This window comes from Myxocyprinus asiaticus, chromosome 28, assembly GCF_019703515.2.
Source record: "Myxocyprinus asiaticus isolate MX2 ecotype Aquarium Trade chromosome 28, UBuf_Myxa_2, whole genome shotgun sequence".
NCBI lineage: Eukaryota > Metazoa > Chordata > Actinopteri > Cypriniformes > Catostomidae > Myxocyprinus > Myxocyprinus asiaticus.
Window position 1 is genome coordinate 21,016,577 of NC_059371.1, and position 26,624 is coordinate 21,043,200.

At 39.1% G+C, this 26,624-nt stretch overlaps 1 protein-coding gene across 14 annotated transcripts in view; it reads left to right on the plus strand.

The window, feature by feature from the left end:
• The window catches only part of LOC127418986 (eukaryotic translation initiation factor 4 gamma 3-like), a 75,029-nt gene that overhangs the window by 21,411 nt on the left and 26,994 nt on the right, over window positions 1-26,624 (plus strand). For 7 of the 14 annotated variants that reach the window (XR_007893581.1, XM_051659974.1, XM_051659963.1 and 4 more), the window contains exons 6-19: window positions 649-669; window positions 11,402-11,578; window positions 13,031-13,145; window positions 14,872-14,975; window positions 15,091-15,225; window positions 18,184-18,325; window positions 20,735-21,484; window positions 21,587-21,666; window positions 22,360-22,579; window positions 22,672-22,796; window positions 25,026-25,145; window positions 25,442-25,597; window positions 25,813-26,010; window positions 26,329-26,475. Coding sequence is in view for 13 of the 14 variants with exons in the window: in XM_051659974.1 (XP_051515934.1) it covers window positions 649-669; window positions 11,402-11,578; window positions 13,031-13,145; window positions 14,872-14,975; window positions 15,091-15,225; window positions 18,184-18,325; window positions 20,735-21,484; window positions 21,587-21,666; window positions 22,360-22,579; window positions 22,672-22,796; window positions 25,026-25,145; window positions 25,442-25,597; window positions 25,813-26,010; window positions 26,329-26,475 (2,490 nt within the window). In the remaining variant the exon portion in view is untranslated. The remainder of the gene's footprint in view (window positions 1-648; window positions 670-11,401; window positions 11,579-13,030; window positions 13,146-14,871; window positions 14,976-15,090; window positions 15,226-18,183; window positions 18,326-20,734; window positions 21,485-21,586; window positions 21,667-22,359; window positions 22,580-22,671; window positions 22,797-25,025; window positions 25,146-25,441; window positions 25,598-25,812; window positions 26,011-26,328; window positions 26,476-26,624) is intronic. The other 7 variants (XM_051659965.1, XM_051659973.1, XM_051659967.1 and 4 more) reach the window with 6 other exon arrangements.

Here is a 26,624-nt window from a genome sequence, read left to right on the forward strand (position 1 = left end):
ACTTGAACCCGGAACATTCCTTTATATAATATTTGAATTTAAAGGTCAAAATGTAAGCATTTTTACAGTGATAATTGAAACTGTACTGTGTTTTGTAATGTAGAGCTCTTTGCATTTATGAGACCATCTAGCATTTTTTATTAAAAGAAATCTAGCATTACTTTTATTACTTTTGGTTCTTTTGGTGTTCTCATCACTGTGTTTTTATCTGAGAGTCCACATTTCCTTCTCTGAAGAGCACGATTGTGATTAATATGCTATTAATCTCATCTACAGTGAACTTTAAACTTCTGTCTCTTTAAATATTGTAGACCTTCAATAGTTCACAAAAACTTGTTTCTCTCACATCACTTTTTATCAGATCGTTGTGAGAGTCTGTCATGGTTAGTGGATTTCAGCACATGCTTTTTGTATTTTGCCACATTAGGATGATGTCACTTGGCTACCTAAAAAGCAGAGCATAGTGCCCTCTTGTTTTGTAAATAGCTTTCCCTGAGGGAAAGGCTCTCTGCATGCTCTGTACTGCAGATCTCTCCTTAAGTATGTGCGTATGTGTGTGTGTGTGTGTGTGTTAGTCTCTCTATCCCTCCATACCAATTAGTGCGTTATCCCATTAGCTTTTCTCTCTTTCCTGCTTCGATATTCAAGGGAGGATTCAGACCCATTCAGGTAATTTGCAGTCTTAAGGAAAATGCATGACATGAAGTTCTCTGTTTCTCTCTCAACATCACCTTCCATATTTGTTCTTGTCAGTCTGATTGACAATTCTTTAAAGTGCTTGCTCTATATTTATTTAGTTTGCATGTTGACCAGTTTATGTGCCTTGATGGAATGTTGAACATGGTTGTCGGGTGGATTTACTGCTCTCCAATGTTTAATGCTGTAGGAATCATTACTGATAAAATGCAGGTATTGTTACTTGACTGCAAAAAAATCTTTGTCTTGTTTTCCAGTGATTTTTACGTTTTAAGCATAACTTGTTTTCAGGGATTGTAACTTGTTTGTAAGTGTATTTTGTGCTGTTCTGTTTGCTGATTTTTCACTTGTTTATGCTTAAAACAAGTGAAAAAAATCTGCCAGTGCACAAGTATAGCTACAAAATTTAAATATTATACGTGTTTGGGGGGTCCTGTGTTGCTCAGTGAGTAAAGACGCTGTCTACCACCCCTGGAGTTGCGAGTTCGAATCCAGGGCATACTGAGTGACTCCAGCCAGGTCTCCTAAGCAACCAAATTGGCCTGGTTGCTAGGGAGGGTAGAGTCACATGGGGTAACCTCCTCATGGTCGCTATAATGTGGTTCTCGCTCTCGGTGGGGCGCGTGGTGAGTTGTGCGTGGATGCCACGGAGAATAGCGTGAAGCCTCCATGCGCCACGTCTCCTCGGTAATGCGCTCAACAAGCCACGTGATAAGATGCGCAGATTGACGGTCTCAGACGCGGAGGCAACTGAGATTCGTCCTCCGCCACCTGGATTGAGGTGAGTCACTACGCCACCACGAGGACCTAGAGCGCATTGGGAGTTGGGCATTCCAAATTGGGGAGAAAAAGAAGAGGAAAAAAAAAACATTGTGTTTTATTTAAACATGATTTTAGTGTAACATTTATACATTCACATGAAGTGATTCATCTAAAGAAGACAAAAAGTGCTTCATCACAAAGTTTCAATTACATCAGAAAAATACCATCCAAGACAGAGTACAACAAGATAAATAATGATAATAATATTTATTATTTTATAAGTGAATGGTCATGATAAAATGGCTTAAAGGTGCAGTATGTAAGATTCAGAAACCCTTGTTATTAATGACACCTGTGGCCATTAAGTGAACCGCAGCAGCTACCTGTTGCTCGTGCTCATGCACACACTCCGTAGGGACGCGAGCGAGCCAGCATCCAAAACAATGATGTAATGTACAAAGAGACAATGTGATTCACCGACATCATGTTGACATGAATAATATGTTGACACAATTCAGTATTGATGTGATTCCATCACAACTGACATTTTGATATATCTATTCGCTATTGTTTTATAGTAATAGATTGTATATATTTTCTGTATAACCAAGTTACGTACACTAATGAATGGTTATTTTTGCATTATCTTGAACATTGTCTAGCATTCATTTAATGTGTTATTGTAGTTTACCTTGCTGAATAATTACAGATTAACATTGATTATGCAGGCAAGATCAAGTTAGCTAAAGTTACACAGAACAATCCTTATGGCACTATATTTCACATGCTTTGCAGTTATGTAAGCTTACCTGTCCAATAAGAAGAATGCCAATTCAGGGTCGGTTTTGATCCCCAAAACCGAACGAAGGTCCTCCAGGAATCAAATGCCCTGCCAATGTTCACTCTAGTTTTCGCTCGACCACGATCACGTTTCTGCTTAGCCAGATGGGATTCAGTACATAAATGTTTTTTTTTTTTTTTTTGGGTTACTCGGAGTTTGTGTAGGAGTCGGTGTTGTGCTGGGAGCCGGATGTTTGCTGGATCCCATCTCTAAGATAACGTTACCTAGTGTTGCAGTTTGTTGTTGCTGTTGAATAGCGGAAGAGAAGCGATTACTAAGGCAAGGCCTTCACATGAAAATCAGTCTACAGGCTTTAATAGACAACCTAGGAAGTCCAGGAAGGGCTCATTTGTTTAAGTTGCGTTACAAGCTGTTCACACATTGGCGAAAAAAGGCGAATATTACATGAAAATTTTAATTCATGTAATAATCACTTATTTGTGTAAAGTTGTATCCAATACAGGGATTGCAGGGTTTCCTTTTCATGGCAATTGTTATTGTAATATCGATTAGCTAAAAGTTAATATTTTTACATCACACTAGTAACACACTACAATTATTTTAACATGTATAATTATACATCTTGTGGCTATACTTCTGAAACGGTGTATATTTTATTGGACCGGTCCCATTCACCATTTTAAGTCCCTTATTATAACCACAATTTTTCCTTTTCTTTTTTTTAATTAATGTGTGGTTAATCAATCATTTTTTTGTGGAAATCCACATTATACCACAAATGCTGTTAATTGCTTAACTTGTATTGAACCTGGAAAATTCCTTAAAGGATGTTTAGCTTTTTTAACTGGAAAACAAGATAAAGGTACTTATAAAGAGTTAGTTTTTTTGCATTCTCTTGTGTGTCTGTTTCTTAGTTATGTGACTTTTTTCTGATGCTTATTTCAGATTTTAGACATTGATTACCAATACATTTTTTTGTTTAAAAAAAAAAGTGACTACTATTTTTTTTTTTTTTTTTTTTTTTTAAGAGAAAAAGCTAGCACACAATATCCATAGAAACAGTCTTCCAGGATATTGATTAAGAGGCTTAAGAGCTTTTTTTATGTCATTGTATTTTATTTTTGAGCCTATGCACCGAAGCAACAGATATATAGATATATATGATTTTCAGTGTTTGGCGTGGACGTTTCAACGTTTTTGCACACTACTACTTTTAGTTTACCCATGTGGAAAAGGCAATGCATCCTTTAACATGTACCAGTATCTCAATGCTTAAAACAAGGAGTAACACACAAAGTAAAGTTCAATTGAATAGAGACAGCACCTGCTCTGTGGTTCTCTAGCACATGTGAAACATTACAGAGCCAAGATGAATGAATGAACATTACATTAATGTAGCGCTTTTCTGACACTACACACAAAGCGCTTTACACAGTGAACAGGGGACTCTCCTCAACCACCACCAGTGTGCAGCATCCACCTGGATGATGCAATGGCAGCCATAGTGCGCCAGTACGCTCACCACACACCAGCTATTGGTGGAGAGGAGAGAGTGGAGTGATGAGCCAATTAATGGATGATGAGTCAAAAGCAGTACTACTGCAGAACCCTGCACTGATGCTTTGTGGAGTATTTACAGTTGTGCTCAAAAGTTTGCATACCTTGGCAGAAATTGTGAAATTTTGGCACTGATTTTGAATATTTGACTAATCATGCAAAAAAATTTAAGGATATTGATCATATGAAGCCATTTATCATCACATAGTTGTTTGGCTCCTTTTTAAATCATAATGATAACAGAAATCACCCAAATGGCCCTGATCAAAAGTTTACATACCCTTGAATGTTTGGCCTAGTAACAGACACACAAGGTGACACATACAGGTTTAAATGGCAATTAAAGGTTAATTTCCCACACCTGTGGCTTTTTAAATTGCAATTAGTGTCTGTGTATAAATAGTCAATGAGTTTGTTAGCTCTCACGTGGATGCACTGAGCAGGCTAGATACTGAGCCATGGGGAGCAGAAAAGACCTGTCAAAAGACTTGCGTAACAAGGTAATGGAACTTAATAAAGATGGAAAAGGATATAAAAAGATATCCAAAGCCTTGAAAATGCTAGTCAGTACTGTTCAATCACTTATTAAGAAGTGGAAAATTCGGGCATCTCTTGATACCAAGCCAAGGTCAGGTAGACCAAGAAAGATTTCAGCCACAACTGCCAGAAGAATTGTTCAGGATACAAAGAAAAACCCACAGGTAACCTCAGGAGAAATACAGGCTGCTCTAGAAAAAGACAGTGTGGTTGTTTCAAGGAGCACAATACAACGATACTTGAACAAAAATGAGCTGAATGGTCGAGTCGCCAGAAAGAAGCCTTTACTGTGCCAATGCCACAAAAGAACCCGGTTACAATATGTCCGATAACACCTTGACATGCCTCACAGCTTCTGGCACACTGTAATTTGGAGTGACGAGACCAAAATAGAGCTTTATGGTCACAACCATAAGCGCTATGTTTGGAGAGGGGTCAACAAGGCCTATAGTGAAAAGAATACCATCTTCACTGTGAAGCGTGGTGGCTCACTGATGTTTTGGGGGTGTGTGAGCTCTAAAGGCATGGGGAATCTTGTGAAAATTGATGGCAAGATGAATGCAGCATGTTATCAGAAAATACTGGCAGACAAGTTGCATTCTTCTGCACAAAAGCTGCGCATGGGACGCTCTTGGACTTTCCAGCAAGACAATGACCCTAAGCACAAGGCCAAGTTGACCCTCCAGTGGTTACAGCAGAAAAAGGTGAAGGTTCTGGAGTGGCCATCACAGTCTCCTGACCTTAATATCATCGAGCCAATCTGGGGAGATCTCAAATGTGCGATTCATGCAAGACGACCAAAGACTTCGCATGACCTGGAGGCATTTTGCCAAGACGAATGGGCAGCTATACCACCTGCAAGAATTTGGGGCCTCATAGACAACTATTACAAACGACTGCCTGCTGTCATTGATGCTAAAGTGGGCAATACACAGTATTAAGAACTAAGGGTGTGCAGACTTTTGAACAGGGGTCATTTCATTTTTTTTCTTTGTTGCCATGTTTTGTTTTATGATTGTGCCATTCTGTTATAACCTACAGTTGAATATGAATCCCATAAGAAATAAAAGAAATGTGTTTTGCCTGCTCACTCATGTTTTCTTTAAAAATGGAACATATATTACCAATTCTCCAAGGGTATGCAAACTTTTGAGCACAACTGTAAGTAGGTATTATTTGTGAACCATAAACTGTTACAAGCTTTGACTCATGACCCCAGCCCATAATTTTTTAACCCCATTTTAACAAGAAAGGAAAGCAGACAGTAGATAAATGTCTCATTGAGTCAATTCAGTGTTGTGATTTAAAGAGTATTTCAGTAATAATTTGATCTTATTCGAAAACTAGACAGTTTTTAATTAAAACTTATTCAGTTATTCAGTCTTATCATTAAAAGTGTCATTGTTTCTACTTATGATAGAACAAGCAGCTTGTTCTTAGAAGATACACTGCACACCATCCTTAAAAAGTTTAAAAAAATAAGCCGTCTATAAGAGTGATATTGAAATAATCTCTAGATTCCAAATGTTAACTTAACGTGCTGTGGTATTGAGACAATCAGTAACCCGTTCTGCTTAGATAATTAAAAGGCTGGTCAATTTGAGTGCTCTGGAGCACTGTGCTGCAGTGTCTGGGGATAATTTAAAAGTATTGTCAAGGTTCCCACAGTTATGGAAAACCTGGAAATATCAAGGAAGTTTTAATTTGTGATTTCCAAGCATGGAAAAATCATGGAAATTAATAAATCTTAACATTTTATAGTGAATTGAATTTTTGTAGTTTTGTTCAGCTCTAAACTATTTCATTAGTGTGGCAAGTAGGAGTGCGGGGCAGGGCCGTGATGACGCATGCCCAGCCCCTATCCAGGCTAATCAAGCCGACAGAGAGAGCTACAGGCAGCTGCCCTGTATGTGTTTATGTTTGTGTGTTTTTGTTTAATTAAATATTACTTTGATGCTTCGTCCGGTTCTCTGATACGCCGTAGCCTGGTCCTCGATCACCCCTCCACCCTCTAGTGGATGACAGCCGCTCCTCCCCGGGTGGATCGGAGGCAGACCTCCGGCCCCTGGCGGACAGAACGCCCCGCCACATTTTGGTGGATGGTAGGGGTCTCCTCCACCCCTGGCAGCAGCCCAACTGCTGCAGGCAGTCGGTAAGGAGCCCCTCTTTCCCTCGCGGTCGGCAGTCGTTTCTCTGCTTTCAGGCGGCCGGGCTCCTTTGTCCCCTGGCGGATGGCCGCGGCTGCTCCTTTGGGGTGGATGGTAGTGGCGAGGACTCTACTACGCCGCATCCCTCCTCCTTTCCGGATTTCGGCACCAATGTAACAGGGTAATAATAGGGTTCAAAACAGTGTTACTATGAATGCAAATTTTAATACAGTGAAAAAGACCCTCTATTAGCCTAACATAAATATATATATATATATATATATATATATATATATATATATATATATATATATATATATATATATATATATATAAATATTTCCAACATTCTTTTGAATGTCCATGTACTAAAATAAAATATTTGATGCCATGAGTGTACCTTCATTTACTATTACTATTATTTTGAATGGCCATGAAAAATGAAGCAATGTGATAACAATTTTACCTGGTTGCAAAAAGTAGTCCGTTAATTTTCCTGATGAACTTTCAGCTTTTGCTGACTCTTTATGCTTCGTAGAGCTAATAAATCTCTTCTAAATCACTTGCACCTTTATTAGCAACTGACACATAAGTGCCAGCTTTACAGGTCATACATTCTTCTTTCCACGGATCTCGAGCTGGACGAAAGCATGGGAATTTTTTGTGCAAATCTTCTGTAAATTTGCACTTTTGTTTGGGCATTGTAGCTGTCATTTGCTGCTGCCGTCAAGCAACTGTTTGGTGCTGAACTCAACAGCGCTTTGCACGTTCGTGGAGAGATTGACAGGCAGGAATTTAGCCAATAGTTGCTGCAAGACTCTTATAATCGACCAAATGGTGTGTGAGAAGGCGGGACTTACAAAGAGGGGTTAAATGCAAATATGCGCGCACACATAATGAAGGATTAGACCAGATGCACATCATAATGCAACTAAAGCCGAATCCTGGACATTTAGAAATCCCGGCCGGGCGCTTTTTAATGTCCGAAAAAGAGGACATGTCTGGGAAAAAGAGGATGTATGGTCACGCTAGCTTATGGTTTACTTCCAGGACCTTCTCTTTGAGTTTCAGAGAGCTCTTGACTAAACTACTTACCTGAGGCAGGTTCCTTCCACCTGCTTTTATGATCTAAATCTTTGAGCTTAGCTTTTGGCCATTATCTCCATAATTCACTGCATTTTAGGGTACACTTATTCAAACAATGCTTCAAGGCTTTTCTCGTTGGTATCTTTGTAAAGGGTTTCTATGGCGTTGGAGTGATCTGTTTGTCAAGTCAAATTCAAACTTGGGCACCTTCCATCTTAGGTTGTGTTAATACTTTGTTTTTCAGTGTGCCACTCCATCTCGCACACTGTCAAGCACCCAGCTTTTTAAAGTAGGGATGAGCACGGTAATCATTTGTAAAAGGCTTTTCGGTAAACTGTGAGAGTTCAGGAATGATTAATGGGTTATTTGTCGGGACTTAAGAATAAAGAATGTTTATTGCAATGGATATTCATCAAACACTACTCAAAATTGCAGGGAATAAAGTCCACAGTGAGCTCTGTGCCTAAACAGCACAAAACATGTGATGATCAAATGATAAAATCTCTCAAAGCCAAACAAAAATAATAATAGTGTCACCTCCTGCAACATAGTATTCTAAACCAATGCAAAATATGTCATTTAAGTGCTAAACCTAAAATGTGCTCTGCCTGGCTGGTTCACATTTTTGTGAGGCAGCGAATGCTAGTATTGTCTTGTGCATGAATTTACACTGTTGTGGTTTATTAGACTCTTGGTGATGCTTTGAATTTGTTTTTTTTAATGGTTTAACATTTCTAGTGGAATTATTGTTTGCACACCAGAGCAAAAGGGGAAAAAAAACATTGGCTTACTGTTTATCAAGCACTGAAACCAGGTAAAAAAAATCTGGAATCACGTGTAAGAATGTAACAGTCACATGAAGTCCTCATCTGAACTTGAACTGAACTACAGAATGTCAAATCTTTGTGACACCTGCGCTAAAAAAGCTAGATGCAGCGCAACGAATGGTGAAACAGAATGCTGATGTCTCGAGATGTATTTATAAATATTGAGGTTCTTTTTAACTTGACATAGTGTCTAAAAATGCAGCAGTCCTGCACGAGTTGTAGAAAACAAAGTGAGGTGCGGCGCAATGGTCAAAGATGTTTGTCCAGTGCATGTTTAGATCCTGTATTTATGCAGTACTGTCGGGCTCGATTGGGGTTGAAGACGCACGCGTTGAATAACCGAATTGTGATTTTGCTATTCAAATACAGATGCGTCGAACGGTTTACTGAATAATGGCTATCCGTGCACATCCCTATTTAAAAGTATACTCTTTTCACCAAAGGACCATACAGACACATTTGACTCAAGTGGACAGTGACTGTTTGTGAGGTACTTTTAGTCCAGTCAGCACCAGCCACATGTGCAGATGACATGCAAAGATGTGAACTCTCCATGTATCTACTAAACTAGACTGCATGCGGACAGTCCATGCGTACTGTGCTGGTGACAAAATTTGCTTTGCGCTCACTGTGTGCGAGATGTACTGTCACATGGAAAACTGAAGTGTACTTTAGACCCTTATAACTCCTTGGCAGTGTACTCACTACAAGGTTTTGGGAATGACAGCTGCACATGCAGTTTGGTGGGTTTTTTTTTCAAGCCAATCTAATGGTTGAATACACATTATTATTATTATCTAACAATTTTAAGTAAACCACCACTGACAATGGCACCTGTGTTTGTGTATGCTTGCTAAACATATTGCTTTAAAATGACATGCTCTCTCTGGAAAGCATTGTATGGGATACCCCTTGACCACAGGGCTGGTGAAAGCAACTATAGCAAAAAATTAACATAGTTTTTCAGATCAGTTCAGTGCATACTATGCAGATTTAGTTAAAATGTAGTTGTCACTACCTCAATTTGTAAGGGAGTGAGTATGATTTTAGATTACAATTGTATCTCATCGCTAAATAACAATAGGTTACCTATTCTGTAACCCCAGTCCTCTGAAACATCGAGTGAAGAGATCCACCTATGGGAAGCGGCATCCTTATCTGATCTCTGCAGAAGCATCCAATTACACCAAGTCTGGCTTGACAGACAGTGAGTGTGTAAAGGACCTGTACGTGCTACTTTCTCACCGTGAGCATATTCGCTTCTCGGGCAGCAAGCAGTTATCCCTGATTTTTGCAGGGATACGATTTTTTTATTTTCAAGCACACACTGGCCAAAGCCTTTATTGGGAGTGTGTAAATGGTGTGATGTAGTGACACTGCTTGTGCACTTGACATTAAGTCTCTCTCCAGAGTGAAAACTCTTTGAACTGTGCGCTGGAAGGTGAGACTTAATCTGTGCAGCACTTGAACTGGTGCTGTCATACGTGAAATCTGAGGATGGGAATCCCTGTGTGAGGGTGGGCTGACCCCACCATCTGAGAGTTTCCTCCTTTTGGGAGTAAAAGATGTGGAAATCCGAACTCGCGTCCAAAGGGCTGGCAGCCCAGGAACCTGGACTTAGAACCCCCCTAACCTGTGCATCAGGCAGGCCACTTTCTTGTGGAGTCAGTATGGGTAGGGTTGGGGGGTTTCTTGGCCACGGCGTCAGCAAAGGACATTTTCCCCCAGGGATGAGAGGGGAATTGGGCTGCTGACTAGGCGGCTTGTTGCAAGGTTTAGGTCTACCAGCATTGTGGTATACATTCCCTGTGGTCGGGGCCTGTGCGGCCCGTTAAGTGGGTGCCTGGTGAGGCGCAGATTTTCTGGGAAGGCACAATTTAAAAGCCTCGTCCACCTTTTTATTGTTGCAGCGCTGCTGCATGAGGGAAACAGCAACTTACCAGTATTTCCTTCGGCAGTTATGCCTAGTGAAGGCTGATCCGAAGATGTGTCCTCCTGCAGACTGTTCAATGAATGCCAACAAGTGAAATCTAGTTGCGCTGTGAGTTATACGTGTAGAGGTCACGAGAAGCGAATGTCAACTGAGGAAAAGTAGCACATACAAGTCCTTTATGCTCTCAGGAAAGGACTTGGCTTTACAGTGGGATTGGACATGCGCTTCTGTCTGTCAAGCCAGATTTGGTGCAATTGGATGCTTCTGCAGAGGTCAGGTACGGATGCCCCTTCCCATAGGTGGATCTCAAACACGAGATGATAAAAGAGAACTGAACTCTGTGTACAGAACGGTATTGAGAATAGAGTATTTTTCACTTATGACTCATAATGAGTTCAGTCAAAATAGCTACTCTTCTGCAACAGGTGATACGGTGATTCTGTGGGGAGCCAACTCATAGTTTGTTTGGATTAAAAATAGTGATTCATTGTAGTTGTTATGCATTGCTAGCCTACATAGTCCAAAATGCTGCTGCCAGGCTCTTGACTGGTACCAAGAAAAGAGACATCATCACAGAGGATATCACCTGTAATCTGCACTGGTTTCCAGTTAAATATAGCATCCAGTTCAAGATTTTATTATTTGTTTTAAGGGGTTCGATGGATTGTCTTCCATGTAGTGGGACTATCTATCAGCCCTCTAGGGCTCTAAGGTCATCAAATGTTATGCACCTGGTTATTCCTCTGACTCGTTTAAAATGTAAGGGTTTTGATTTTATGGGATCTTTAAAAATTAAGTATATCTGTGTAATATTTTAACTGCATGATGATGTGTTTTGTCTTTGTTTCTTGCATGCCTTTACATTAATAGTTGTTTTGATGCCTTGCAAAGTTAAAAAAGTGTTTACGTCTTCAGCACTTCTTAAGGGGACTTCTTGGAAGTGCTGAGATGTGATCTTAGATACACTGCAGTACTGAAATATTACACTGAGTTCCCCAACATTTCCAAAGTTGAGCTACTTAACTGATCTCACCCCATTATTTTTCTCTCACAGTTTTTCCAGCGGACGCAGATGCAAACTGTTCGGCCCGCCATTCCAAGCAACAACCCTCCTATTCGGCCCACGTCTCAGACCCCCACAGCAGCGGTTTACCCCCCAAATCAGCCCATCATGATGACCATGGCACCCATGCCCTTCCATTCACAGACAGCACAGTACTACATTCAGCAGGTCAGACAGCACAGTCATACTGCAGACTGGAATCACATTACACACCACTATATCAGGACCATGTGTTTACATCAGTCTGTTTTAATCTCTAGACTGTTTTTGCTGATTTGTTGATTTGAATTTGCGATTATGATTGCAGATTGTCAATGGGAAGTAATTCATTGGCCACACACAAGTTTTTTTTAAAGACAAACAGACAGAATTATGTAATGTTAAATCTGTAATTTTCTTGATTCCTACAGTCATGGAAATCCTGGACATATCAGGGTAGTTAAAATTGTTATTTCCAAGCCTAGAAAAGGAAGAATAAAGTCTTGAAAATTAATGGAAATATCTATAGTGAATATAATTTTTTCTATTTAACATCGGTTTAAAATAAATAAATTAGCTAGAAATTGCTCTTTGTATAAAATTATTTTTAAAATCCCTATCCAGTGATCACAAATGCCTGGAAAAGTTCTGGAAATTCATTGGTCAAAAGAAGTGAATTTTTCCTGAGACAACCTGTGCTGCCCTACAAAGCCAAAACGCCTGAAAGCCAAAAATGGCTTCCAATTTTTTTGATTTGTCCAGCCAAATATGGATTATGAAATTTTCCCGCTCCTTTTTCAATGAATCAGAGCATACAGTAGTTGAGCCAAAACCATCTGTCACAGGACAGATAATTTTTGAAGAGACATGATTTAGTTATAACTGTGTAACATTTAAAGGATGGTCAAGGAGGAGGTGGGAACCAGCTGAACAGTCAACATAAAGTGTAATGTAAAACTCAAAACGTAACTCACATGCAGCGCGGCCGCGTGCGTCTCTCTCTCAGACTGGCATCTTCAGCTCCCCTTTATCTCACTATCCCGCTGATCAGCTGATTCAGCGCCGGCTGTGCACCCTCATGGCCCGGCCACGCCCTCCTCCTCGTCACAAACTGCATTCATAACTTTTATAATTTTTACCATGTTTGATATTAGGAAACAAACTGGCCTGGTTTGGCTTCAGATATTCCTAAAATCGTAATTATACCTAAATCATTAAGAATCTGATAAAAGAAAAACAATATCTGTTATGAAGTTGGAAACAAACATTTTTACTATAGAAGCACAATCCCAAATCAGTAAAGTGGTTTACTCATGAATATTATAACTAGCCCTATAGAAATAAGGTTAGTTTGATGTTCCACAGCACCTTGAAGTACAAATAACTGTTGAATTCGGAAGTTTCTAGATGCTCAGATGATCAAAAATAAATAAAAATTCATTACAAACCTGAAATGCAACAACATATCTTAAATATTGAGTGCAATTATGTAAAAATAAACCTGCATTGTGATGAACGTGTATGTCAGCTACCACCGAAGACCATTTTTGACCCAGGAAAAACCCTGGTTACTGTCCTTAGATGTATCTCCACAAGTGCAGAATATTCTATAACTTATTAGTGTCATGTGTGTTTCAACAGTACCGTCACAGTGCTCCACCATATGTGGGGCCTCCTCAACAGTACCCAGTTCAGCCCACTGGCCCCAGTACCTTCTATGCTGGACCAAGTCCAGGGGACTTCCCTGCACCTTATGGTGAGTTTACCACCCACATAATTTATTTGCTTGGTTGAGATATGTACAGATCTGCTGCTTGTATGTTTACATACCCCTGTAAAATCTGCAAGGTATTTTTTATTTTTAAACAATAAGAGTGATCAAATTAATGTATTTTCTTTTTTATCCTGTTCAGAAGTTTTCATTCCCTTGGTTCTTAATATCAATATTTTGCCTCGATGAGCATCAATGACTGTTTGTAGACTTTTGTGGTAGTTGTGTATGAGTTTGTCCTTGGTGGTAAAGCTGCCCTCTGTTCTTGACAAGAAGCCTCCATGATGGTTGATTTATATGCACTACATTTATGAGTTATTCCCAAAGTGGTCCAGCTTTACTGCTCAGGATGTTGTTTTTTTTTTAATTGTTAGAATACAAAACAGTTAATTTTGGTAGACAATAGGGCTGGGCGATATGTAATTTTTTTTTATCGATAATAGCCTTAGCGTGAGTATTTCTGCTTTATTGATTTTGCTTTAAAAATGTAATTCATTTATTGAAACACGAGAAACATAAAAGACATTTCTAAACTCAAATGGCACTTTGAATGAAAAAAGCAATTAAAATAACGAAGTGATCAAAAAATCTTATTTAACCACCTCCCCAAATCCAAACATTTACCATCTCCAACAGCCCCATTTGCAATCACGCAAGTATCAGTCAACAACAACAGGTGGAAAATTACTAATAGCCTACAGGTTAAGAACTAAAGACAATTATAAATGTAAAGATAATAATAATCATAATAATAAAGCCTAATAAATTCACTTGTGTTCCCAAAATAATGCTGCCAAATGTGTGTTCTTATCGAATTTGTGTCTGTATTGCGTTTTGGTAATACAGTTAATGCTGCCCAAAGAAAATAAAATAGAACTCAAATTTAGGTTCAAGGGGTAAATGTCTTGCATCTTTCTTCTTTGTTTCTTTAATACAAAGATATATATTACTGAACCTGCAGAGTTGCGATCACAATGCATGCTAATCACGGACTGGTCCGTGGAAATAAATCAAACTAAACTAAGTTTTCAGACGAATGAAACAGAGAAAAAAGAGTGAGCACTCTTGACATGCGCTTGTTTCACAAGACAGGCTTGTGCTGCACGTCTCTGAGCAAACAGCGAATCAGACACGAGCATTGACGGCTTTTCTTTTGTATGTTCTTAAAAATATAATAAAATGTGTTTCTTCAAGCGCGTCTTTGTGACTAACAGCATTGCTTGTCATGTGTCACTCCGAGATGTCTTACAGGACACCGACATTTTGCAGGTAGATGAGCAAAATTACCCACACATGAAATACATTTGGACGAGGAGCTTGCGGACTGGATTCAGCCTTGTTGCATTTGGCGGGTGGCGGGTGCTAGTTTCACACCCTGGCCACTGTTTAATATATTTGCCAACTTCCCAGATCCGTGGTTTTGCCATTTACCGATATTGTCAATCATCGTCTCTCAATTAAGTGTTGCAATCGGCATCAGGATCTTTGTAAGATATCGTCTATATCCAATAACATCGTCCTATCACCCAGCCCTAGTAGACAAACGTTTTTGAGAGAAATGTACAAATTTAGGGTGTAAATACGCTTTTGTGCTTAAAAAAAAAAAAAAAGTTAGTATACTGTATTTTATGCTTTCATGTTGTTTAATAGCATTGGACTTGGTATGACCTAATTAATTTGGAACTTATTTTATTGTATGGTGTGGGAGCAGCAGGACCTCCCTACTATCCTGGGCAGACCATGTACACACCATCTCCATCCATTATAGTGCCTACACCACAACAACCTCCACCTACTAAGAGGGAAAAGAAAACAGTGAGCATATACTGCTTGATCTGCATCATCTAGTGTCTTAATAGCTCTGTAAATTGTAATATGTTAAGTTTCATATAAAATGTGCTTTATCAGTTAATCCTGTGTCTGATTATTGTCCTCTAAGATCCGCATCCGAGACCCCAACCAGGGCGGCAAGGATGTTACAGACGAGATATTGTCAGGGGTGGGCGGTAGTCGCAACACAACCCCACCGGTGGGGCGGCCCTCCTCTACTCCTACACCTCCACAGGTAAGACAGCTAGTCTCAGAGATCAAAACAAACTAAAATACCCTTTGTAACCATATAAATTTATCTTGATATCGACCCCTTTCTAAGTTCTGCACCTGTTTTTCTTCTGCGTCTATCTTTACTAATTATAAAGAGACTATGTAGTAATAATAAAAGCCATTGTTACAATATTACACAAGGTTACATAGAACCACTCAAAATAACTGCCATTGAAATGCTATCAAAAAAATCCCATGGACATTGAAGGAGGCACCAGAGACATACAGTATCTTGGGACCTAAAAAATCACAAAAACTTGGAGGGTGGGTTCTACTTGTGCTGCAAAACAACCACCTTAGCAACCTCCCAGAACACCCTAGAAGCCGTGCAGAACACCTTTTAGCTTCATAGCCATGCCCTGTCATCAGCAAATGTAAAAATGGCAAGAATTCTTTGCTTCTGAAATACCTTTTTAAAAGTAACCTGTTTACTGATCTAATAGTTGTTAAAGTTGAAGCTTTCAAGCAGGCAGTGTTTGAGCTTACTGCTCTTTTTCATTCCTTACAATCAGTAGTTTATCTTCTTATCTAAAGCCACAGCTTATGTGTGTGGGTCAGAGCCTTCGCTGAGTGGTTTATTGACTAACAACTTGATCTCAAGCTTTTACTCACTAGCCACTGATTTTGCATACTTTCATTGAACTCTGAATGTCATCTTGGAGGAGCTAAATATATGTTTCCACTAGAAAATGCATATATATAATATAATATAATATATATATATATATATATGTGTGTGTGTGTGTGTGTGTATACATTTTCATTTTCAGCATGTAGATTATTTTAAAAACCCTTTAGTTTTTTGTTATGTCTGTTGTAGTTTTGCATCATGATTGTTCGTGTCGTCCTGATCCCTGTGTGTTCCCTTTACTGTGACTCCTCATCTACACACTCTAGTACAGTGTTTCTCAACCAGCGGCCCTTCTGGCGAGATTGTGTGAAAAATCCTTCAAACTATTAAAAAAGTCATAAAATGCATAAAAAACATCTTTAAAACCTGAATATCATAAATTTCTAAATAGTAACAAGTTAAAATAATAATAATAATAATCCACAACTCATGGGCTCATTGGGCGCTTGACAAGTGCGCAGTGTGCCAAGGAAGCACATTGCTATACCGTGTCTCTGCAAGTGAGCGACATGATAAACAATCGATCCTGTTTGTAATCAACGGAGTTGTCTACAATGCAAGCGCACGACGTCGGAGCGATCTTTTTGCCTCGTCACATCATTGTGTTTGCTCGTATTACAGCTGCTTTGATAACAAAGGCAGAAATAGCAAAACTGCTTTGTGTGTAATGCATCCAGAACAGCTGTAGGGTGAAGAGAAACAGTTCAGACTACTTCATCGTCCTGTTAAACACATGATACTTCTGTCAACTCCATCTGACCTGTACAGGTATTTTCTCTGCTTGTGAATTAGTCATTTTAATAATAACTAGTTTAACGTTTTACATAAAATAAAAACTATATTATTAATAAAATACATGCATAATATTTTAAATATCATCTTATTATCTAGCTTTCTTATACATTTTAATATCTGTTTTCAATAAACATCATAAGTGATTTAGCACCAAGGTCCCCTCTTTCAGGATTTCATCTGTACATTTTCTGTGCATTTTGTCAACTTTAAACTGGAGAGCATTGACTTATTAAAGGGATAACACCACTCTTAGAGGAGTAGTTGACCTCCAAATGAAAACTCTGTAATTACTTATCTTCATGATTTGCAAACCCATAGGGCTTTCTTTCATGCATGGAATTTAAAAGGCGATATTAGGCAAAACTGTTAGTCTCAGCCACCATTCATTGTATGTAAAAAGATGAATGAAAGTGAATGGTGACTGGGACTAACATTCATCCTAACATCTCATTTTGTGTTCCACACAAGAGAGAAATTCCTATGGGCTTGGAACAACATATGGTCGAGTAATCATGACAGAATTTGCATTTTTGGGTGAACTATCTTTTTAACTACCTGTAAACATATTTGTTAAAGGTATTTGCCAAAAACAACATTATAAATGTAAGGCAGCACATGATGACATGTCTTGCTGGAAAACAAATTACTGAACAGAAGGATCATAATGTAGGTGTACACTAAAAAAACATTCCATCTGAATAAAACTAGACATGAGAATTGAGGTAAGAAGTTGTTTCGATGATTTAGATGAGATTGTTGTTCAAATTGAGATTTTTTTTTTTTTAGTGTTACGAGTTTTACTACCACAAGTTGGAGTGCCACAAGATTTTGTACATTCTCAAAGGGTGCCGTGACTGAAAAAAGGTTGGGAAACACTGCTCTAGTAGAATATATCTCTTATTCCCAGTGTGCTAGTGTAATTTACTGGGTCATGTTCACTAATAATTGCATAATTCATACAGTCTTCTTGTGTCTGCAGAAAGGTTCTCATGCAAAATTTCTGCCGGATTTACATGTTGATGAATCTGGATTATTCTTAATGAGCGAGCATGTGTCCGCAGTTGACAATTAGCCTAAAACACCCCCAAACCACCTCCTTATAAGGCTTTCTGCACAGCTTCAACTGTATGACCAATTGGCACTGTCTGCAAATGTATCCTTGCGCTCTCTGTAAACAATTTAAAACAAATGGGACGCAGGCCCCGGCCAGAGTTTAGAAGACTTTGACGTGCTTTTTGCCTGTCAATCATTCTGCATGTTTTTGCATTGTCCCTCTAGATGGAGCATTCACTATGTTTTGACACTTCCTCTATCTTCTCTCCCTAAACGTTAACAGTGTTCGTCTCTCCTCTGCTCTCTTTCCCCCCTTTCCTCCCCATGTATCCTTCATTTCTCCCCTTACTTTTTTCTTTCACCTTTCCTTTGTGTTTCTGTTTTTCCCACTCTGTCTTTGTGCTGCATATGTGCGTGTGCCTTGTATCTCTCTTTTGCTAGTTTTTATGTCCACACCCTCATTATCCTCACATTTTCTACCTCAAATCCCAGCAGCTGAACAGCCAGGTAGCAGATCACGGGCACATCATGTTTAATGTGGACGCCGCCCAGCTCCACCCTGCACATGTCGACTTGAAAGCAGGTCTGGCCTCTCAGCTATATCTTCACATTCTCCTCACAGGTTCAGAGAGTAAATGTCTACGGTATTCTTCTGGGCTTTTAAAGCTAAGCAGTGATGTCATGTAAAAGGTCACATTAGAAGCCAAAATGCTACTTAAATGCAAAGATGTTCGTGTTTTATTAATTGAGCACTGGCTAGTTATGAACCGTTTAGGAAAAATAATAGATTGACTTAATTAGATGTTTAATGTTCCATGTCATTACAGAGCAAAAGTAATGCACCAATAATAAGACACATTTTTGTCCCTTAAATTAGTAGTATGAATTTCCTTAAAGCTGATATGTGTAATTTTTCTATGTTAAAATACTTCTATACCAGCTTAATATGCAGAGACAGCTATAAGTCGGCCGTTCGTAGGCTGATGTAAACACTGTGGTTTCTGGCGAGCAGGCCGACCAGCCCGACAAAGCAATACTGGCTCAACCGGTGGCAGGAGTTTGGGGCGGGACTATCTGTCAATTGTTAGAAGACGGAGGATGTATTTGGAAATCTGATTGAAAATGGTATTTATTTTTGCAATTCCTTTTGGTGATGCTAGTGTCGCAGAAATTACACACTTCAGCTATAACTTATTTTAAATGTGGTCCGCAAAACCATTAAAGGGATAGTTCACCCAAAAATGAAAATTCTCTCATCGTTTACTCACCCTCATGCCATCCCAGATGTGTATGACTTACTTTCTTCAGCAGAACACAAACAAAGATTTTTAGAATATCTCGGCTCTGTAGGTCCAAACAATGGTGATCAGACCTTTGTAACTCCAAACATCACATAAGGGAAACATAGAAGTGACCCATAAGGCTCCAGTGGTTAAATCCATATCTTCAGAAGCAATATAATAGGAGTGGGTGAGAAGCAGATCAAAATTTATGTCCTTTTTTTTTTTTTTTCTAAATCTCCACTTAAAGTCACATGTGGTGGTTAGTTTCACTTTTACATATGAAAATGAAAGTTAAAGTGGAGATTTATCTGTTTCTCACCCACACCTATTATATTTCTTCTGAAGATATGGATTTAAATACTGGAGCCTTATGAATTACTTTTGTTTTTGATGATGTGATTTTTAGAGTTACAGAGTTCTGGTCACTATTCACTTGATTTGTTTGGACCTACAGAGCAGAGATATTCTTCTAAAAATCTTTGTGTTCTACAGAAGAAAGAAAGTCATACACATCTGGGATGGCATGAGGGTGATCATTTTAATTTTTGGGTGAACTATTCCTTTAACATTCAGAAAGTTACCACATATTCTTACTCTGGAATAGGGTTGTGCAGTGTACTGGTACTAACGAAGTATCACGATACCAAAAAAATTCAAACGGTATGGCCAAGTGTGAAGGATGTAATTTAATTAAATAATATACAGTCACAAGCGCTGCACGCTACAGAATGAACAAGAGGTGCCACTCTGCTCTGTCATCTGCTTCACACACACACGCGCACGCATGCGCACACACTCACACAAACGCAGCACACACTACTGGTGCTTAATTTTCATGCAGTGTGTTTAGAGTATAAACGGCTGTTAACACTTAAATGAACTCCTCCGAAGATTTCAGTTTGAGAGTCGTGACGGGATTATCCCAGCATTAGTGGGAAGCTTGATATAACTTACCTGTCAAAAACAGGAAGAACTCAAAGGTCTGTCAAAATAAAAGTCCCACTAACATGAAAGCTCTATTCAAATGGATGCGTGAAATTGAAGACAGAAAAATATAACTACTGTATAAAAATTTAATATTCAAAAAGTAGCAATAATACTCATAATAACAATTATGTAGTATTAAATGGTTGTATTATTATTATTATTATTATTATTATTATTAACTGTAAGCAATATCACAAATGCAAGTGTTTTATCAGCATGTTGTGATTCAGCCATAGCAGCCTTGTGACAAAGGTAATCAGATTTTATTTCATTAATGTTTTCATTAATACTGTGAAGCTCTGTTGTGCAGCATTTTATTTGACCAAAAATAAAATTGCAATTATTATATTTTTATTTGATTAAAACTGTATGTATCAATTTGATTAAACACCATTTGATCATAAAATTTAATTAAAACATTTAACATGGAATCCAGAAATATATAAACGGAAAACGCATAATTTTTATCTGTAGGACTTTATGCAGTTCTTTTAATCGTCATTTTCTGTGTAATTTCATCAAAAATCTGAGGCTTTTTATTTGTTGATTATAGTATCGATTTAGTATCGATACCGAGGTACCAGGGCTGGTATCATACCGAAGCCAAAATTTTGGTATCGGAGCAGCCCTACACTGGAATCTCTGACATGATAAAACATGATTTATTCCCAGTGGTGACTTTATGACTTTGTATACCTTCCTTTTTCAATTAATGGGTCTAGATGACAAGCCAAAACTAGAGTTCGCTTTGCAGAGGTCTGCATCTCCTGGACTGCGGCAACCAGGGGCTCCTTTGGAAAGAAGAGATCCCTGTAGCCCAGTCCAAATGCCCTCTCCCCCACAGAAAACTGAGCTTTCCCCCTCAGGCCCGGAATTGGCCCCAAGTGTAGCTACAGCCCCCACTCCTTCCATGCCTGCCTCAACAGTGGAATCGGCTGAACCCTCAAGCCCCTCAGCTGAGCCCAGCCCTACTAAACCTATCACACCAGAACTAGAGAGCTCAGAGCCAGAGAAATCCTCAGAGCAACCCTCACCTCTGAGCCTGTCCACATCCCCAGCCCAGCCTGAAAAGGCCATCAATGGGTTGGTGGATACAGATGCTGCTCCCTTGAGTGAGGACTTGGAATCCCAGCCCAGGGAAGTCTCTCCGTTGCTGCCTACTCCCAGCATTCCCCAGTCCCAGTCGCCCATCACACCAGAGCTGGAGACGGAGTCTGCAGAGGTAAAGGCAGATAGCCCCTTGCCTCCTGTTGAAGACAGTGCTGGGTCTCCTGACGCTCCATCCCTTCCTGCCACAACCTCCATCACAACTGCTGCTATCTCCACCACAACTGCTCCACCTCCAGGCCTGACACATCCAGCCAGGAGATCCTCTACAGGGTCAGAGCTCAAAGAAGCAGGGATGGAGACCGAGGCCTTGGCGGACAAGAGAGGCGAGCCCTTCTTGCAGTCCAGAAAAAGCTCAATTCAAGGTGAGCACACAGAAAATACAGGCTAAGATGAATTGACAATTGTCATTATGTTGTGATGGTCAATAAAATAACACAAGCCTTTACTCTGGTGGGTTGCTACAGCTACATCTAGTGCACCAAAGACCTGGAAGAAGCCAAAAGAGGACACGCCTGTCAGTCAAGATCAGTGTCCAGACAAAGAGGTAAAATAACATTAAAATCCTTTCATTTTCTTACTTGCCATTGTGCCACTCATACTTGCAGCTTTGTGGTGTTGAGGTACCTCAGGAATTTCAATGGTTCAAGTTTTCTGTCCTTGGTTGACATATTTTTTTATTGAAATGGGAAGTTTGTGCAGGACACCTTGAAGAGGTTGTCCTGTTTTTAAAAAACAGCAAAAGGCTTTAGTTATATCACAGCCATGAACCACAATTTGCTATGTACAGGTTAGTGGCATTGGGAGTGGTGTTAGGGGGAGGGACATTCTCATTCTAGAGAACATTTAACTGAACAAAAACCTGTGTAGTCCAAGATTAATCATACTGTCTCTCTTCTCCAAAAATACTAAAATTTTAAATACATGTTTTTGCTTAACATTCTTTTTTTTTACCTTTATGAGCTCAACTTATACACTTGCTAATAGGTAGGGAGTAGAAGCCACCAAACTCCAATTCTGACTTTTTAAAAAGTTATAAAAATGCAAAAAAATAAAATAAATTGTTGGGCTTAGTTTAAACTAAGCCTATTATATTTATAATCTAATTATGTTTGTCTTTATATAACAACATTTGAAGTCTTGGTTATGTCTTCATTCAGATAGCTTTATATAAAAACAATAGTCTATGGTGTGTCTCCAATCATTTACATCGCTGAGTAAATGTTTCTGTGTTTTGTAGGAGGACATGGATCGACCTGCTACAGAGCCTGCTGCAAAGAGCCCCAGTCCTCCTCCTGTGGAGGTGGAGAAGAGGCCGTCAGCAGGAGCAGTGCTTGAGGAGAATGGAGAACAGGAAGCAGAGCCTCTAAGAAACGGGGCGGAACATGTCTCCGAAACAGAGAGCAGCGACAGCATCCACACGCCTGTAGCGAAAGAGCCGCTGATCAAAGCAGTGCCACGTAAGGCCTTCTCTCTATCTCTGTAATGTTCAGTACTTTCCCTCATGTATCTCTGACATGTTCTTTACACTGGTGATTCTCCTTTTCTGCAGAATTGGCAGAGAAGAATGGAAAGAGGCTGTACGAAAGAGACTTCCTGTTGGGCTTCCAGTTCATGCCTGCGTGTGTACAGAAACCTGAGGGGCTTCCTCCCATTTCTGATGTTGTTTTAGATAAGGTGAGCCACTGTTATATGGACTTGTGGTCCAAACTCTTTTGGTCATAAACACTACCAGTCAAAATTATGGACAATTATATACTGACCAAAAATGCCAATCAAATCATCTGCATCTATACTGAATATTTTAGTATCTTCAAACTAGCCACCATTTGCCTAGATTACAGCTTTGCACACTCACATTTACTCAACCGACATGCAATCAACTTAATGTTGTGTCAAGTTGGTTGGGATGCTGTCTACATTTTTTCAGGGAAATCAACTGACATTTAGCTTAGTTGTCTCTGCCTGTTACCTCATTAAACTCTGATGCATCTTTGTGCTGCCTCCTGCAATTTTTTTACACTCAAATTTAAAAGCTCACCATTCACACTCAATGTGACTAAATGCTAAAATGTCATCTAATTTTATCAGAAAACCTCCCAAATAATAATAAAAAGACTCCAATTATTCATAAATAATATTGTATGTGTTTATAATCTTATGATAAACAGTTTTTTGTTGTTGTTGTTGTTGTTGTTTTTGTTGTTGTTGTCCCAAATTTGTAAGCATGTAATTCTGGTTCTGTTCACTATATCTCACTTTGAAAAGTCTTATTTTGTTCCACTAAATGACAGCAAGTACTAGAAATGTTTTTCTCCTCTATTACATTCCATCACAATAAACAGATCTGAAATGTAGGTGAAATGGATTTTAGCCCTCACAGATTTGCTTGTCCATAGACATTGTCTGATTTTCAGTTTATGCACCACCCTCATTGTTTCATTGAATATCTCGGCCTCTGAGTGGACTAGAAGCTCAATCTAGGTGTTATTAGAAATCTGAGATCCTCATCTTTGCGATGATGTATAACATTTTATCTTCAATAGTTAAAAACATATTTTTATTATGATTTGTTTAGCATGCTCTTTCTGCTGGATGGCATATTTTGTTATGTACATCTAAGATATAACATTCGATTATTCAGCCAATCAAGCTCACAGACAAGTAAAAAATGGCTAATTTTTAAGACAACTTTCAAAAAAAATTTCAAACTGTGGTATTAGAGCAACAAAATAAACTGAACAGTCCCATTCCTGAGAGTGAGAGTTTTCATTTGAAATATGACTTGTTCATTTAAGTGCCATGTGCCAAGACTTTTATATTCAAATTAATATTTCTACCCCATTACCTCTTGGGGGCGCTAATTTGCGAATAAAATGTTTTTGTGTAACATAAATGCAAAAGGAATGGTATTCTCTGAAACGTTCAGATTCTAAGCTTTCAAACGATACCTCACATGCCTGACCTACTGTATGTACAGTATACAGGGACTTTAACATTTTAAGTGAAAAAAAAAATCACGATATAGCTCCCTCTTCCACAGTTTTAAACTGGGATAGAGGAATTATTAAAAAAAAGAAAATGACAAATTACACATTGACCCTGTTTACTAACATATTAAGATGCGTTTTTGGTGATTTGATCACATGTGGTCAGTGCTAAATACAGGTCTAGGCGGGGTCTAAAATGTTTTGTGATCACAAAAACCACATACGAATGTGGTGAAAAACACATTTGACCGCATCACATTTGAGTTGTATATGCTAATCTGTCCTGTATGCAACCCGGCAGCAGTGATTCAGCTCGAAATGTTGATTGATTGCCTAGATTAAATTTCAGATGCATCTGGGAGAAATAGCATGCCGTTTTTTTTTCTTTTTCGCTTTCTCTGTCTTTTCTGACTTTGTTGTGCTTTAATGTCATGCAGTAACACGTTGACATGGTGATTGATGTATGTTGTCATGAAATACAGTCCCTCCTCTTCAAATCCGATCAAGTGGTTAGAGGAGACGCATTAAGCGACCAGGTGTAAACAGTGATGTCTCAACTGACCACATGTGAACAGATCACCCAAGACACATCTTAATACCAGGTGTAAACAGGGTCATTTTAGATAATGACAAACAAATTCAGTCGTGTGTCCAAACTTTTGACTGTTAGTGTATTTCAGGGGTTTTAAAGCAATTAGAATAAAGTCATTAATAAAATGAAAATTCCCTTAGAAGCTTCTCTTTTATTTGCAGTATTTTGTACCACACTGTTAAATTGACTACTATGGGAATAAAAGGATACTGCAACCTAATTATGGCCCTCTTTTTAATCCCTGTAAAACTTATTACCAGTCTTGTACAGAGCGGTTAGTTGTTCTAATATGTAGCTGTCTCACTTGACTGCCCGTTTGAACAGATTAACCAGAATAAGCTGCCGAATCGGCCAGTAGACCCTCGTGCGATCTCCAGAGGCCCAGACTTCACACCAGCGTTTGCCGATTTTGGCCGACAGATTCCAGGGGGCAGAGGAGCACCGGTTTGTTTTTCTCCTTTTTTTAACACTCATACAAACAGTTAGTATGGAGAGTTTTAATAAAAGTGTTGCCTTAAACACTACGCTAACTAAATTACTATGTTCTCTGGATCCTCCTTTTGGAAATTCTTAACTTAATTACATTTTAATACATATCTTAATCTGTACCCAGGAACATAAGCCTTTTCAGTTCATAGACCCTGCATGTTTAAACCATAGAAGTGAAATGTCTTTAGATTCCATCTAAGAAACACTCATTATACATTCCCAGTATAACATGATTATGTCTGTTCTCTCAGCTGCTGAATGTAAGCATGCGGCGACCTCCTGCGCGCAAGATTATTACAAACGTTTCGGTGAACGATGAGGTGCAGCTCAGGACAGCAGAAAATGCCTGGAAGCCTGGCCTGAAGCGGGAAAGCGTCATTGAAGATCCAGAGTCCCAGAAAACTCAGGTATGCCCTGCAATCTCACTCTGACCTGAGCCAAATACACGTTTCAAAAAGTCTTATTTTGCAATTAGCAGAAAGGATGTTGTGGTATCTAGATGATTCCATTATGATTTAATGGTTTATATTACACCATTCCTGTAAAACAGAGAAAATGGAGCTTGGGATTGATTCTTGCCTTGGAGGGCATTCACTAATCTGTTCATTAATGTTTCGTGCAGGAGCTTTTCCGAAAAGTGCGTAGTATCCTCAACAAATTGACGCCACAGATGTTCAGCCAGCTGATGAAGCAGGTGACCGACCTCACCATTGACACAGAAGAGCGACTCAAGGGTGTTATAGACCTGGTCTTTGAGAAAGCCATCGATGAACCCAGCTTCTCTGTTGCCTATGGCAACATGTGCAGCTGCCTGGCCACGGTGAGTCAGACATACATTTAAAGGGATAGTTCACACACAATGTACAATTCTGCCATAATACAGTCACCCTCATTTTGTTCCAAACCTGTATGACGGCAGAATGTTAGCCTCAGTCACAATTCACTTTCATTGTATGGAAAAAAGTTGCAATGAATATGAAGGGTGAGTGATGCTGAAATCTCCTTTTGTGTGGTATGGAAGCAAGAAACTCTACTAATATGAATAAAAAATATATATTTCCATCTGTTTAGCTTAGAATATGCTGTGGAGAACGGAGTTTCCACTTCCCAAAGTCAGTGATTTATGCTGTATTTGTAGTTGAAAGTGCCCATGATGGACAAGCCCAACATCACTGTGAATTTCCGGAAGCTGCTGCTGAACCGCTGTCAGAAGGAGTTTGAGAAAGACAAGGTGGATGATGACGCCTTTGAGAGAAAACACAAGGAGCTGGAGGCAGCTACCTCGGTAAGTGCTTCAGACTTAAAAGTATTGTTAAAACCTGTCAAAAAATTCACAGGCCGTTAAAATGGGCTAGATGCTGAATATAAATGGCATATGCTATGATCAGGTTGAATTGTAGATGTAATCTGCCATCTGCATGCAAACTATGAGCA